A 15,924-nucleotide genomic window follows, 5' to 3' on the forward strand; every position below is an offset into this window, starting at 1 on the left:
TATAGTTGCACCTTTTATTATAAAAAATATTTACAAAGATGCTACAATGTTTTTTCCTTAATATAAAAAAATGCATACATTTTACAACGGTAATTAGTCTTTGAAGTTCTAGCTCCCATTCAGACCAGAGTGACATCCTTCAGGAGTGTTGCGGTAAGGTATTAAGCGTGTCGTAATACTGTATTTTATTCAATACATTTTGTTTGCCTGAGTTAATCTCTTCATCACGATAAGGAACAATTTTGAAAAATGCATTTGATTTTCCACATCTTTAGGAGAAAGGCAACTGTTTGCATAAAGGAATTAAAGGACATTTGAGTCGTATACAATCATTTTGAAACACGTATGACAGAGCTGCATAGTGATTTGAATAGAAACCCGGTTGTTGTTGTTGTTACTAATAATTAAAAAAAAAAAAAAAAGTGTGAGGAATAAATAGGTACTGCATTCAGAGCGGAGGGCGAAATTTGGATAAATATAATTTCATCGGGCCAATGGCGTCAATATGGCATGTCTGTACCTAGATATAATAAATACAATAAATAAAACAACAATAAATTAGATGGGTTAACACAAAGAATTCTTCATTTGTAGTTCTAACAAATGAGAGAAAGAAATATGGCTTCTTGATGCAGTTATCACCCCGGGGTTTCTCCAAACGCTTCAGAAAAAAGCTGCTGTTATTATTATTGTTATTAGATCTGTGAAGAAAAAAAGGGCAGGAAACGTACTTTCATTTGTCCGCCGACTCGTGTCGAACTCACCAGAGACGGACAAATGTTAGCCAGCGTTTGGTTGTCGGCTAACGGTAAATCCCCTGCCCTGCGTAAAGCTTTAGAGGAAAATGAAAGAACAGCGCCTATAAAGTGTGACCATGACACCTGTTACAGTTGACTTGTTATACCAAACCATGGGAAGACACTGTCTCGAGTCTGGCTACATTAAAATCTTAAAAATCCTGGGAGGGAAAAAAATAATAATAATATCAAATGATACTTGCAAAATCCCCCAGCTGTATAATGCAAAAAATATATTTCTATATACACATACGTACATATACATATATTCCATTCATAATTGCTCAAATCTTTAGGAAAATATGCATTGATTCATAGATTTGGATTTACAATTTGTTCTGGTTTCTGATGCATGTAGTGTGATGAATTGTTCCTCAGTCCATGTAACAATAAATAGAAATGGACAAAATGGCAGAGAGTACGACCAGAAGGAGGAGCTAGTATGACAGAATGAATGACAGACGTAAACATGGAAAATACGTAAATAAGAATGCATCATGGTATAGGTAATTATCTTTGCCCTCTCACAGGTGTTGTCGAGTTTTGGATTTCATCAACAAAGTAGGAAACTAACTGCGTCGCCCACAGGCCACGGAGGCGTGTGAATCCCCAAATTATTGATTTCACCCTCACATCCTCAAGCGCCAATTGCTTTTATATATTTTTTATTTTATTTTATTTTTTTCTTTATAAAAGACGAAGGCCCCAACCCGCAGCTGCCGACTTGTCTAAGTGGCCGTTAGAGGAGACTAACTACGTCTCTAACAGCCGGTCCCAAATTCTACCTGGCTGGCTGTTAATTTCCCAATTTGTCCCAAAACCCCAAACAAAGTCTGTGTGTAACAACACCACATACAGAACATGCACGTGTAATGTGCATAGTCTGTCAAGAGTCTGTGGGATCAGTACAGGCCGGAGGATTGTTCAGTTTCAGGATCCCACTATGATCTCCATGATGTGGTCCAGTTCGTTCAGGTCTGACCTGCAGCTCGAGCTGGAGCTCAGGGCCGTCGGCCCGTGAGAGGAAAGGCTCTCCAGCAGATCGTAAGGCCCCATCTTGGGGGAGCTCTGCATGCCTGTCAGCACCGTATCGAGGTCATAGTAGGACGGGTCCACGTCTGAAAACAGTTCCTCGAGTGCAGGGTCAGGGGGCGGCGCCGGGTGCTTGATCTCAAAAGTCCCAAAAACCTGCTCCCCTGTCCTGGAGTCTGCGCTCAGGTTGTCCCGGTCTCCCTCCTCTCCCTCCGACACACACTCCTCGCTGTCCTCCTCTTCATCCTCCTCGCACTCACCGTCGTCGTCTTCCTCCTCCCAGCAGGGCCCCATGCCAAAGGGTCCGGCCAGGTAAGAAGCAGAGGACAGCTGAGGGGAGACCGGCGACAAGGTGGACATGGTGACCTCTGTCTCCACGTCTCCCTCCATCACCACCTCCTCGGAGTGGTAGCCTTCCTCAAGACCAACCACCGAGAAGGGTTTGGGGCTCTGGCCAGCCTGAGCTGCTGCGTCAGTCTGCCGGCACAACACCTCTGTGGCCACCAGGCGGTCGGCTGGACACTGGGCAGCTGCCAGGGCCTGGGTCATTATCTGCCAGGTGCCGTCCTGGGTCATCTCTTCCTGGATTTGCCTCACCGTGTTGGCGATGAGCACCGAGCGGCACAGGTTTGGCTCCACCAGCATGTGGCAGAGCTGCAGCTTGATCAGTGACATATCGAGCAGCGACTGCCGCTGCAGGCTGTAAGAGGACGTCAACGTCCGAGCCGCTGCAGATGATGCCGCCTGGCCCTGGTCGCCGCTGGAGACTGGCTCCTCCCCAGAGTCTGAGAACTTGCGCTTGGTGCCCTTTGGGAACATGTTGTCTCTCTGCGATGATGTGAGGAGACAGAAACACAGTCAGACACACACCAACAACACTTATCAACAAATTGATCACACTGAAAAACACATCAAATGCCTACTGTACTGAATCTCACTAGCTAGGGTCAGAGTGACATAAATAAGTACCGTGTAATTAATGATGTAAATGTGTGATGTAATGAGGCTATGTGGTGTAATAGTTGTGTATGGACGTGAGGGAGCTAGCACTACAATCTGCTCAACAGCAGCTGTGACTTTGTAAATAAGCTCTACAGGTTTTAACTATTTGTTAACTACAGTAAACAGTACATTGTTTGTTGTAGTTGTTTTTTTCTTAAAGTTTGCTATACCTTTCCTGTTGAGAGGCACAGGCAATAGCAATGCAGCTTGGTCCCGGCTGCAACGCTTCAAGTACTTTTGTACGAGCGACAAGCAGCTTTTGTTCAGCACCATTTCTGCCCATTTTAGGCCAGTCTGAAGCAAGACTCCTGCTGGGCGGAACAACCACACTTTTAACAGACCACTGAGCCACCGAAAATAGCATGGTTACCAACTAAATACGGACGCTGCATCAAAGTAAGCACAGACTAGAGAGACCTTTGTCAGAAAACAAAAAAACAGCACTCAAGTTACATGATCAGTGCACTCATTCTTTCCCACTGCCACCTGTGATCAAGAAAATCAAAGAGATATCCTAATCAATAAAGTGCTTTTAAGGGGTAAAAGTGAAAATATGAAAAATAAATGGCATTCAAAAATATTCACAATACATTGTACCACTATGAACCGCTAATATTTACAAGGGATATCAGGTTTCCAGGTTCTACACACAGTCACACACCAAGCTTCGGAAACTAGTAGAACAAGATTTTTACTTTCTCTTCACTGAGGGGAAGAAAAGCAGAGTCAACTTCCTTATTACACACCACTTCGAACACACAGATGTCTTACAGGAGCAGAACAACACTCGTGCTAATAGTAAAGCCCTCTGACTCCCAGAATAAATGGGATGCAAGTAGAAATTGGGAGACCGAGCTCTGAACAGCAGCCTGTGGCATTTCATTTTCCATCAGACAGAAAAATTGTGTGCAGTGTCCGGCTGTGTCTCCTCAGTGTAAAACCTGTGGGCAGGGCATTCGATTTCTTCTGCTGACAAATTTAAAAGACAATCACAAAAAGTGTAATCAAAAGGTACAATGAAAACACCATTCACACATGTTGGACTCTAAAGCATCTGGGTTTACAAAGTAGAAACAAGAAAGAGTTGTTAACAGTTTCACAAAAAAACATCCCAATGTCTGTGGAAACCAAGACGAGACTAAATGCACTCGACACTGAGGTTATTGTCACAATTCATCTGCAAACCAACAATGAATCATTTGTTTTTCTTTAAATTGAATCTTATCACACCAGACAACACTAATGCCAATAATCGAAAGCATTTTGAAATTAACACATTCTGCATTTAAGAGTTCATGGCCAAACAACAACACCATATTCTTAAACAGTTACACAACATAATCAAACTTGGAATCAAAAAGTGATTTCTGATTATTCGGAACAAACTATACACTGGAAGTATTCTCTGAGTGAGAGAGAAAGATTAAATTACTGTCTTCACCTGACTGATCAGATGATTTGACCAAATCAAAAGAGGAGTAGCTAACGGACACTTGGGAGTCGGGAGGTCTTTGAGTCCTCGCGTGCATAGAATAGCATTTCCTGACAGTGGACAGAATAGGAAAAAAATAGAAGTCATTTCTGAAGGTGCCCGGACATCTAAAATACAAAGGGTGAGAGAACAATTGAAAATGAAATTAAAAATGTGCCGTCTTCTTGTGTGGTGCATGTTGTGCTGCCCCCTGTTAAATAAGAGTCACTAGAGAGCACTATCTCCCTGAAGGAAAAACAGCTTGTAAAAAAATAAATAAAAAAGCAAATGTGATATGAAACCACCAGGAAGAGACATCCTGAGAGAAACACACTGCACAGAGAAGAGAGATCAGTTGTGGACATGAGATTTGTTTTACAGGTATATTGATAAATGCTTTTGAACACTTTTTGGGGTTAAATTTCAAAAAACTGTAAATAATCTGTAAATACCACAAATCTACAGAGTGAGGGTTTTTCTCTATCGTAAAAAAATAAGACCCCAAATGTTTTTGGAAGTGGATCGCTGCTGTCAAACATCTGTAGGAGAGCAGTGTTACATCATACAACTCATGTAACCAGCACACTGTTTTCCAGACACTGTAGATGTACCACAGATTCTCAAACTATGTGAAAGGACATTAATATCCAAACGGATACTGCTTTATTATTCGGTTAATTAATCCCTACATGGTTTTCTAACCACATATTAATAAAAAAAACTGTCAAACGTGATCTAGCTCCAGACTCTCACACGAGACGAGTGGTTAAAACTGAATGATTGTGAAACAAGACATCTGAGTTTCTCACTTTGATCCCCGGGACGTCTCCATGATTCATGGACATTTAACTTAACACACTAACGTGTAATTGACAAAATGATGTGCACGTCAGTCGATAAGGAAAAGGATAGAAATGACAATTGTTAGTTGCAGCTCTGGATTTTTGCAACGAATTAACAATAATTTGCAGCAAATCCCCCAAAAAACTGAAGGAGACAGTAAAAAACAACAACAACACAAACACCAATAACCTGAAACAATCCTGAACCAGAGAGAACAAAAAAAAAACCTCTGCAAGTTCCTTTAAACGTCAGAAACTTTGAATTATACTTGTGTGTGCATTTAAACAACTTGTGAGGAGAATGGAGCTCCTGCACAATGAGCCATCCTTCATCTGAACACTTTCTGCCTGTCGTGCTCTCAGCAGCGAAACCGAACCAGGAGGTTTAAAAACTTCCCCGATCAGGAAATGAGATAGCTCGGGGGTGAGAGGAGAAAGAAAGCCGCTTGAACTCACGCAGGAATCGGCTGTTTAGTCTCCGGTGAGCCGGTGGATCCACGCGTTTGCTGGCGTTAACGTGTCGGATTCGGTGTTTTGGACTCGAACACTCGTCTCGCTCCACGCTCGCAGCCTCGCTTTACGTCAATGGCTGCTAGCACGACCCATCCCCCACTGCACTGAAAACCAGCACCTCCACAGCTAGCCGAGCTAAATTCACATTTCAGCCCAAAAACACGGCGGCTGTGATAAACACGAGTCCCCCCCCCCCCCCAGCCGGTCTCCGTTAACGGCGTGTGTGCGATGGGCGGCGAGGCCGGTGAAGTGTAGCCGGGCCCCGGGGAGGCTCGGCCCGGGGGCTGCTGGCCGTGACTGCCGCATGCTTTGTCTTTTCAGCATCGGAGCCACCGAGCGACAATGAGGCCATTTTGCGCTAGTAGCTAACAGCTAGCCGGCTAGCTAAGCTACGAGCCGCCGCTGGCTAGCCGGGCTCAACGTGTTCCCTGAAACGGGGAAAACGGCGCCTCGGCGGGGCGACTGCACGTCCGGCGGTCGCTTCGCTTTGGTTATTTCCTCTCACTCCCGTTCCTTATTTAAAGTAAAAAGACATGCTAGCAAGCTAATTAGCTCCAAAAAAAAAAAAGCGCCCTCCCACCTCCTCCTCCACCACCACCCATCCTCCGCGGTCCTTCCTCCCTTCGAGCCTAAAAACAAGAGTTTTCGCCGCGGCTCGCCTCCGTAAGTTCCCCCCGAAAAAACAAACACACCGCCGCCCGCCGGAGAAGCGGCCGCCGGCCGACGTGTCGAGTGTCCGTACTCACCTCGTGTTTTGCGTTATTCGGTTCCCGTCTCGCTCATAGGATCGACGGCAGGGGAAGCGGAGATCAGGTTCAGATGAGATCATTCATGCCACGGCTCCAGAAACTGAAGTGGCTGCTGTGTCCTGCTGCTGCTGCGGAGCGGACGGCAGGAGGGACGGCTCTGAGGGGGGAGGGGAGCCGACACCAGCAGCCATATGCCCGGGATTCCTCCCTAATGATTCCTGCCTGCTCCGCTCACATCCGACGGACAAGTGGAAACCTGCGGTCCGCTCACACAACACCGATAAAATGGCTGAAATCATTACGGAGGTTACAGAGTGTTTCCAACATGAGCTGCTCGTAGTGAGACACGACCTCCACTGGTTCTTATGAAACATGTACACGAGACATACAGAACACGAAGTATTAGTACTGAGAAATACACTATTTAATACTGAACATTTACCTGTAACACAGTATTTTAACATGAAGTATTAGTACTGAGAAATACACTATTTAATACTAAACATTTACCTGTAACACAGTATTTTAACATTAAGTATTAGTACTGAGAGAAACACTATTTAATACTAAACATTTACCTCTAACAGAGTATTTTAACATGAAGTATTATTACTGAGAAAAACACTATTTAATACTGAACATTTACCTCTAACAGAGTATTTTAACATGAAGTATTATTACTGAGAAAAACACTATTTAATACTGAACATTTGCCTGTAACATGAAGTATTAGTACTGAGAAATACACTATTTAATACTGATCATTTACCTGTAACATGAAGTATTTTAACATGAAGTATTAGTACTGAGAAATACACTATTTAATACTAAACATTTACCTGTAACAGAGTATTTTAACATGAAGTATTAGTGCTGAGAGAAACACTATTTAATACTGAACATTTACCTGTAACATGAAGTATTAGTACTGAGAAATACACTATTTAACACTAAACATTTACCTCTAACAGAGTATTTTAACATGAAGTATTATTACTGAGAGAAACACTATTTAATACTAAACATTTACCTCTAACAGAGTATTTTAACATGAAGTATTATTACTGAGAGAAACACTATTTAATACTGAACATTTACCTGTAACATGAAGTATTAGTACTGAGAAATACACTATTTAATACTAAACATTTACCTCTAACAGAGTATTTTAACATGAAGTATTATTACTGAGAAAAACACTATTTAATACTGAACATTTACCTGTAACATGAAGTATTAGTACTGAGAAAAACACTATTTAATACTGAACATTTGCCTGTAACATGAAGTATTAGTACTGAGAAAAACACTATTTAATACTGAACATTTACCTGTAACACAGTATTTCAACATGAAGTATTAGTGCTGAGAAAAACACTATTTAATACTGAACATTTACCTGTAACATGAAGTATTAGTACTGAGAAAAACACTATTTAATACTGAACATTTACCTGTAACATGAAGTATTAGTACTGAGAAAAACACTATTTAATACTGAACATTTACCTCTAACAGAGTGTTTCAACATGAAGTATTAGTGCTGAGAAAAACGCTATTTAATACTAAACATTTACCTGTAACAGAGTATTTCAACATGAAGTATTAGTACTGAGAGAAACACTATTTAACACTAAACATTTACCTGTAACACAGTATTTTAACATGAAGTATTAGTACTGAGAAAAACACTATTTAATACTGAACATTTACCTGTAACAGATTATTTAAACATGAAGTATTAGTACTGAGAAAAACACTATTTAATACTGAACATTTACCTGTAACAGAGTATTTCAACATGAAGTATTAATACTGAGAAAAACACTATTTAATACTGAACATTTACCTCTAACAGAGTATTTAAACATGAAGTATTAGTACTGAGAAAAACACTATTTAATACTGAACATTTACCTGTAACAGATTATTTAAACATGAAGTATTAGTACTGAGAAAAACACTATTTAATACTGAACATTTACCTGTAACAGAGTATTTCAACATGAAGTATTAGTACTGAGAAAAACACTATTTAATACTGAACATTTACCTCTAACAGAGTATTTCAACATGAAGTATTAGTACTTAGAAAGAAACACAATTTATTACTGAACATTTACTTGTAACAGAGTATTTCTAACATGACGGATTAGTACTATGGAAGAAACACAATTTCTTACTTAACATTTACTTGTAACAGAGTACAGAGTTTGAGGTATTTGAACTTGACTTAAGTATTAAAATTGTGTATTATACTTTATAATACTAAACTATATTATACTTTAATATACTGCTACTCTTTTACACGTATATCTAATATTCAATATTTACATGCTTCTTGTTATTCTTGATGTACTGTCGAAGATTAAACCACTGGTTCCAAACTGTTTACATATAAGTAGTACTAACACAGTGTATTAATACTTAGTTTCAAGTATTATATTGAAAAATAGTATCTGAAATCTATATAATTTACATATGTAGAAGCAGTAGTGGAGGAAGTACCCAGTTCTAATGGCAGTAGAAGTGTTAATAAAATGGAAATACTCAAGTGTATTACAAGTTTCAATATTGTACATAATTATAGTACTTGAAAAGAAGTTAACTTCATGAGTACAATCACTCACAGCACTGTACTTGAGCAGACTTTTGCAGCAATTGTGCTTTACTTTATTATATCATTTTTTAAATAGAATTTTTGAAAAATACTTTACACTTCTATTCTAGTACATTTATGACGTGGAGGGTTTTTGTTTTCACTCTCTGTAATTAATTTAATCTGCTCTCCTATTAATGATTTATTTCAAAAACAATTGAGAAAATAGTTGGGAAACATTTTTTTCTACTTAGATTAGATTTCTTCACTGTTCTGAAATCCAACAAGTTCAGTAATCAAACTGGACACCAGTCCTGCAGGGGGCGTTGTTTCAGGCCAGATATTTGATTTCACTCAGTTTAAATGATAAAAATTATATAAAATGATAAGGAGCTATTTGTTTCCACCACAAGTAACTTAACCGTCACCTCACAAACTGAAACACAAGCCTCCCTGAACAGTACCGGGGATTCATGACGTGAAGTTTGTTTAGGAGTTTATTTTCCTTTGAGCCCCTCAAATTGATTGATTGATTGATTGATTGATTGATTGATTGATTGATTGATTGACTGACTGATTGCTTGGTTGATTGATCCTACCTACCATTTTTGAGAATAAGGTATCCGTCTACTTTGTCTTTTTTGTCTGATCTGCTAACATGGAGGAGGTGGGGTTTCCGTAGTGTACTGCAGCCGGGGTGGGGGGGTTATGTATGAAGTGAAATAACTCATAATGCAACAAACACATTAAAATGATCTTAAATTCACCAAATGAATTCATGTTACTGTGATTTTTTGGGGAAAAACACCACCTGACATATAACCTGAGAAACATAAACACAGAGCAGCAGCTCAACCAGTCGTTTTGGACTTTTGGTTCTTTTTGAACGTCATCGTTCTCACTGAAATGAATGTATGTGAAATAACAACACCTCTCTAACTTTCTTACTTCATTTACTTATTATTATTGAACACACACATGATCCTCACAGAGAGCACATACATTTAAAGGCAATATAAATCATATGACAGGGATATAAATCACATGCACAGACTAGGAGCAAAGATTTAATGTTTATTCAGGTGAGTCTACACTCTTCAACATGTTCCTGTGAACGTTCACTAACATTACCACCAGTAGCACTTCCCATATTCTTTTTGATTCGGACAGTCTAGATTCATCTGAAGGTTAACTTGATAATCCTTTTGAGTAAATATCATAGTCTCTCTCACTCTGATCTCACGAAGGTCATCCATGCTTTTATTTCGTGTCGTTCAGATGATTGTAGTTCATTGTATTCAGGGGTGAGCCAAAAATAAATGTCACGCCCTCAGCTGGTTCAGAACGCAGCTGCTCGGCTTTTGACAAACGCTGGAAGACAAGATCACGTCAGGAGCTGTTTTAGCCTCTCTTCACTGATTAGCTGCTAGATTTAGAATTACGATTTTACTGACGACTTTTTAAGCACTTCAGCTCCCAGCTACATTGCTGAACTGCTGCTTATGAGCCTCAGACCCTCGGGCAGGGCCGTGCTGGTTGTCCCAAAGTCCCAACCCAGGACCTAAAGGTGACCGGGCGTTTGCAGTCGGGGCCCCTCAGCTCTGGAACTCCCCTGGCTGAGGGGTCTTATTCGATTTTAATTTTGTTTTATTGACTGATTTAATTTGCCTCTGTCCTGTCGTGCAAAGCACTTTGCAACGTTGTTTTGAAAAGTGCTGTGTAAAGTTAGGATTAGAGTTTTTCTTTTTAAACACATGTTAAGTTTGGTAACACAAATTAAGAAAACAGCTTCATCAATCTGACGACACATGCGCTGCAAAAAAGTCGCAACACATGCAAACACAGAAACGAAAGTTTTTTCCAGGGGACCCAAAAAAGTTCTAAACGCTTTGTGAAGTTACTGAAGTCTGCGGCTCGTCAGTGGTGAAGGAACAAAGCGTTGATCTACAGCCAGGTTCATCGAGGTCCTTCACTTCTTTGGGTCACTTAGAAACATTTCTGTATTTGCAGCGAGTTTCTGTATTAGCATGTGTTGTCAAATGGTTGTTTTCTGTTTTTTCTATTTGCATGTTTCCCTAATTTACAGTACGTTGAGCTCTCTCGGCCACCGAAATTATTATTTGTATTATTGTAATTATTCATATTCTTCTTATGATTGTTCTTATTATTCTTATATATTTATTTATTTTTTATATTATTATTCCAAGACCGTTTGCATTTCTGCCTTCAGGAGACTTCCGGTTTGACGCGGAACCTTTCTTCGGAAGTGGAAGGAGGACATTTTTATCCTCCTTTCACAAGGTTCCGTTTCTAGCACTTTCTGCGCACGGCCTACTAACGCGGGAGCACCGCCCCACAGAGCCCGCAGCCACCGGAGGCTTCTAGAAACAACGTGCACCGGGACACTCACCGGCGAACTCACCGGCTCCCTGCTCCGTTACTGTTCAAAGCGTCGGCGAACGGGCTCGATGGCGAAGTGGGGAGAAGGGGACCCTCGCTGGATCGTGGAGGAAAGAGCCGATGCTACTAATGTCAACAACTGGCACTGGTGAGATGTGATGAGAGGACACCGACTGTTAGCTAGCAGGCTAATGCTAACACCACACACACACACACACACACACACACACACAGAGCTGGTTTTATTTCCGAACTGCAGCTGTTGTCGTCTTTAGCTCCGTCCTCTGCTCAGGCCCGTCGGCGTCACCGCTTTACCGGCGGTACACGTTCGATGCCGGCGGGTTCCAGCGTCTCTGTGGAAGCTGTTAGCTTCGTGTTTAGCTCGCCACAGCGTCCCTTTCAAGTTAGCTTCGTGTGCGGCTAGCCGCGTTAGCTTCCAGTGCCTGCACCGAGGCTGTTGAGCCCTCGGTCGCGAGTTTCAGACGCAGCGGGCATCTCCGTGCACCGCAGCGCGTGCGTTCATGTGTAGTCGCACGCGGAACGACCTCGTGTTGGTCATCTTTCATATAGAATCTGTGCAGAACACGTGAGGAAGCCTCATGAACAACGTGACTGGAGCTTGAAGCTCCCTGGAAACGATGAATTCTTCCACCGGTTGAATGGTTCAAACTGTCATGAGCTTCATGTGCGGATGTGTCACCGCGTTTGATCAAGTGACTGCAGCCAAACCGGCCGGAGGACGTTGAATTTATTCATTTTTATTCACACAAAGCCTCAAATCCTGAATGAAGAGAAGCAGAAAGAAGGAAGATCTCATATGATCCGATATTGAACTTCATTACATTTGTTATCGTGTAGTTTTACTTTAATCAAAGTGTCGTATGTGTGTGCAGAACTTTAAACTGTCCGGAGATGAAGTGAGGGAGACACCGACAGCTGATCAACAGTGTTCACATTGTAAAGCTGTGGACAGGAAGCTGTGGACCTCTGCTGCTCGGATCTGTTTTTTCATCACTGTGATTTCTTCTGGACTTTTCAGGACCGAGCGAGATGCGACAAACTGGTCGTCGGACAAATTAAAATCGCTGCTCCTCGGGTTGAGCGTGGAGAACGAGGAGGGGATGTGTGAGGTGACTGAAGTCAGCAAGGTGGAAGGAGAGGCCTCCATCAACAACCGCAAAGGGAAACTTATTTTCTTCTATGAGTGGAACCTGAAAGCAGCTTGGACTGGTGAGGACTTTTACTGACTGTTGGTTTTGTTTCAGGATGTTCAGTTTCTAAAGTTGATCATTTGTCTGCTAACAACAGAAGAGGAAACCAACCTCAGTACACATCTACTGCAGCTGTCGGCGTTTTTATACCTCACGTTTTTAAAATGGGACAGAACACAGTTAAAAGTGCATCAGTGGCTCACACAGGAAAGCGGCTGATCCAAAACATGTCTTCACATCTTTGTCAGTATTCAGTAAAAAGAAACATGTCTGCAGCAGCTTTGATTCTGTGCTGATGCTTCTTCCCTTTGTTTCACCAGGAGAGTCAAAGTCGGGAGTCAAATATAAAGGAGCCATTGAAGTTCCAAACCTGTCGGATGAAAACGACATGGAGGACCTTGATGTGAGTTTCACAATATTCTACGTGCACAGTGACTAACTGACAGAGGTCGTGTACGAACCGTGTGCTGATGCTTGTCACGTGACCTTTGTCCAGATTTCTGTATCGTTGAACAAAGATGAACCTGACACGCCTCTGACCGGCCTGATGAAAACAAAAGGAGCGGAGAAAATCCGCGAAGCTCTGGGGAGCTACGTGGGTTTCTTAAAAACCGGTGAGTGAAAACAGATGTGGACTTTTGCTTCCATCTTAAATAGAATAAAATCAAAAATACTGTCAGACACCAAGTCCGTGTTGTGTGTGGATCTACTGAGATCTTGATAACCCAGAAGGTGACATCTGTGTGATTTGAATATGTTTTAGTTCAAGTTAAAAAATGTCTCCGGGTCAACCAGTGTCTAAAAAGTGACAAATAAAGGTGAAGTATTCATTTCCTGTTATTTTTGTTCCAGAGTTCACTCAGGGGATGATCCTGCCGACAGCCAACGGTATGGCCAAGCTGCAGAGCACGTCACAGTCGAAAGCTAAACTGAATAAAACTCAGGTTTGTGCTGAAACAAAAGACAAAACGATGAACTGAAACAGAAACATCGCCCGTCTGGGGATCTTCGTCTCCACCAGACTCTTAATTCTTGTTCTGTCGAACAGATTTCCTCCTCAGGCGGCACAGCTGCTCCAGTCAACACTGGCGTCAAGATCCCCACCTGTAAATTCAGCATGAGAGAGAAGTTCCTCACTGCACCAGCGGATCTCTACAGGGTCTTCCTCCACCAGGAGGTGAGCGTCGCCTGCCGACCCTCAGGCTACAACCGTGTTTCTGTTTAAACACTCGAAAACCTGTCAGCAGGTGTAACCATAGCAACAGTGATGAGTTTTAAAACTAAAATGTAGTGATGTGGACGCAGCCTCAGTTTCTCCCCCGACACTGGTTCAGTTTTCAACAAACGTTAACTTCGTTCCTTCAGACAATGAACGAGGTTCACAGATTACAAATCTTAAAGTTACACGAAGCCGTCGGTGTTTGATTTCAGCCGTGTGATTAACGTGTTTGTGTGGTCACACAGATGGTCCAGGCGTTCACACACGCTCCAGCCACAGTGGTCGGAGAGAAGGGCGGAAAGTTCCGTCTGCTAGAAGGAAATGTTTTCGGTGAATTCACGGAGCTGGTGAGAACAAACTTTTAAACGTGAAAATGACGACGATTATTTGAATGTGTTTGTTAACAAGCGTCACAGATCGTTTTATTACGAAGCTTTTAATTCAAACTGTCCTGTTTTACCACCAGGTACCTGATGAGAAAATAGTAATGAAGTGGAGGTATAACAACTGGCCCTCTGGTATGTTCACTCTGGTTTATATTCAGGAGACAGACAGAATTTACAAACTCGTAATTTTAATGATCATTTTGATTTGCAGGTTTTATTTGCTTTAGTTATCTTTGATATTCTTATTTATAATTTGAATATTTTTCGGTTTCGCTTTTGATTCTTGAGCTTGACAGAAAATATATTTTATTAAAGCACTGATCCAGTGAATGTTCTGAACCTGCCTGGTTGGAACCGGCTGTTCTCTGTATTATTAGTAGACAGATAGTTCCGTAATTTATAGAATCATTATTTGGACATTTTACATATTTGACGAAAACATCTGTGTCCATCAGACGAGACGATTCTGAAATTTAAAAAAAAGAAATGATCTCGGCTGCCGAGTAAAAAAAATAAAGAGTTTGAATGAATTACTCCAAACTGAAATAAAACATGTTTTCTGTCTCAGTGCTGAGGTTTTTAAGTATTTTAGATTTGCTGCCCTGTGATGTTTAAAGTTTTTACCAGGACTTTAGTCACTGACCGTTTCTCCGCCACAGAACATTACGCGACAATCACGATGACCTTCTGGGACCGGAGCAGCGAGACGGAGCTGAAGGTGGAGTGTCGAGGTGTCCCGGACAACGAGGAGGAGCGGACGAAAGAGGGCTGGAAGAGATACTACTTCGAAGCTATCAAACAGACTTTTGGCTACGGAGCGCGGCTCTTCTGAAGACAGTGTCCCGTAGCGCTGTTTGTCTTCTCGTATTTTCAAACTTCTCGATCTCTCTGGCACGAGACGTCCAATTTTAAACTCGAATAAACAAAAGAGACAGAACTGAGGTGAGGCCGAGCGTGTGTCGCCTTGTCTGTGAGTGTAGATGTTTTAATTTCTGAACTTATTTAAAATCTAGGGTTCTCTTTCCCCTCTTCAGTATTCGGTTCAGTTCGTCATAGGAGTGTAAACGGACTGTGCCTTTGGATGGAAAATGATTTGAATAAAGCAAAGAAGAATTTATTGAACCACTAATGCAAATTGGCCTCCACTTCTATAAATATGTAATTATTGCAAGAGTAAAAAAAATTAAATGTTGGTTTTCTTTTATTTGAAGAAAAAAAATATGTTGCGTTGAAAATGAACTTTTTTTTTTTTTCATGACTTATTTCTCTTTTAAAGTGTAACTGTAGTGAAGATGCTTTCAGCCACGATGCATGTTAGAGGAATCACCACAGGATCTGAACCTTACTCGTGAAGTCACTCATAGCTCAGTACTGTACTTTCAGTTATTTCCTTCATTTCATTCACACCTGATTTCATGCACATCACAAGTCCAGCATCAGTCTGTGTGATCGGAGCAGCTTGGTTCTTCAGCAGGAACGTTCACTCAAATGTTCGTCAGCGTCAGAACGTTAACAGCTTCAGTTCCTTATGATAGCAGGTAGCTAGCGTAGCAACGAAAGAGACGTTTCACTACATTTGGCATCAAAATGTTCATTTCCATTTTATAAAATGCTTTTAGTACAAAATGCATCTGTTCCTCATTTCATCCAGTCACGATGTAAAAAGATTCGTTTGTGGGAATAAACCAACTCCTGTATGTTTG

The 15,924-nt window shown here is 41.4% G+C and overlaps 2 protein-coding genes across 6 annotated transcripts; one reads left to right on the plus strand and one right to left on the minus strand.

Annotated features, from left to right (window-relative positions):
- On the minus strand, positions 1 to 6,784 carry cdca4 (cell division cycle associated 4). 5 transcript variants are annotated; one of them, XM_020106678.2, is made up of 3 exons: positions 6,404 to 6,658; positions 3,002 to 3,139; positions 1 to 2,657 (listed from the first exon to the last, which is right to left on the minus strand). In XM_020106678.2, the coding sequence occupies exon 3, from the start codon at positions 2,646 to 2,648 to the stop codon at positions 1,728 to 1,730; it is 921 nt and encodes a 306-aa protein (XP_019962237.1). In that variant the 5' UTR covers positions 2,649 to 2,657; positions 3,002 to 3,139; positions 6,404 to 6,658; the 3' UTR covers positions 1 to 1,727. The 5 variants fall into 5 exon arrangements, with proteins under 5 accessions (XP_019962237.1, XP_069391646.1, XP_069391647.1 ...); XM_069535545.1 differs by lacking the exon at positions 6,404 to 6,658 and adding an exon at positions 5,601 to 6,158; XM_069535546.1 differs by lacking the exon at positions 6,404 to 6,658 and adding an exon at positions 4,273 to 4,368.
- Positions 6,785 to 11,188: 4,404 nt separating this feature from the next.
- ahsa1b (AHA1, activator of heat shock protein ATPase homolog 1b) lies at positions 11,189 to 15,918 on the plus strand. The gene is made up of 9 exons (XM_020106681.2): positions 11,189 to 11,553; positions 12,445 to 12,635; positions 12,937 to 13,019; positions 13,113 to 13,230; positions 13,469 to 13,560; positions 13,665 to 13,793; positions 14,081 to 14,182; positions 14,302 to 14,353; positions 14,881 to 15,918. The coding sequence occupies exons 1-9, from the start codon at positions 11,474 to 11,476 to the stop codon at positions 15,051 to 15,053; spliced, it is 1,020 nt and encodes a 339-aa protein (XP_019962240.1). The 5' UTR covers positions 11,189 to 11,473; the 3' UTR covers positions 15,054 to 15,918.
- Positions 15,919 to 15,924: the final 6 nt, after the last annotated feature.

The sequence above is a fragment of the Paralichthys olivaceus genome, chromosome 12 (assembly GCF_024713975.1).
Source record: "Paralichthys olivaceus isolate ysfri-2021 chromosome 12, ASM2471397v2, whole genome shotgun sequence".
Lineage (NCBI taxonomy): Eukaryota > Metazoa > Chordata > Actinopteri > Pleuronectiformes > Paralichthyidae > Paralichthys > Paralichthys olivaceus.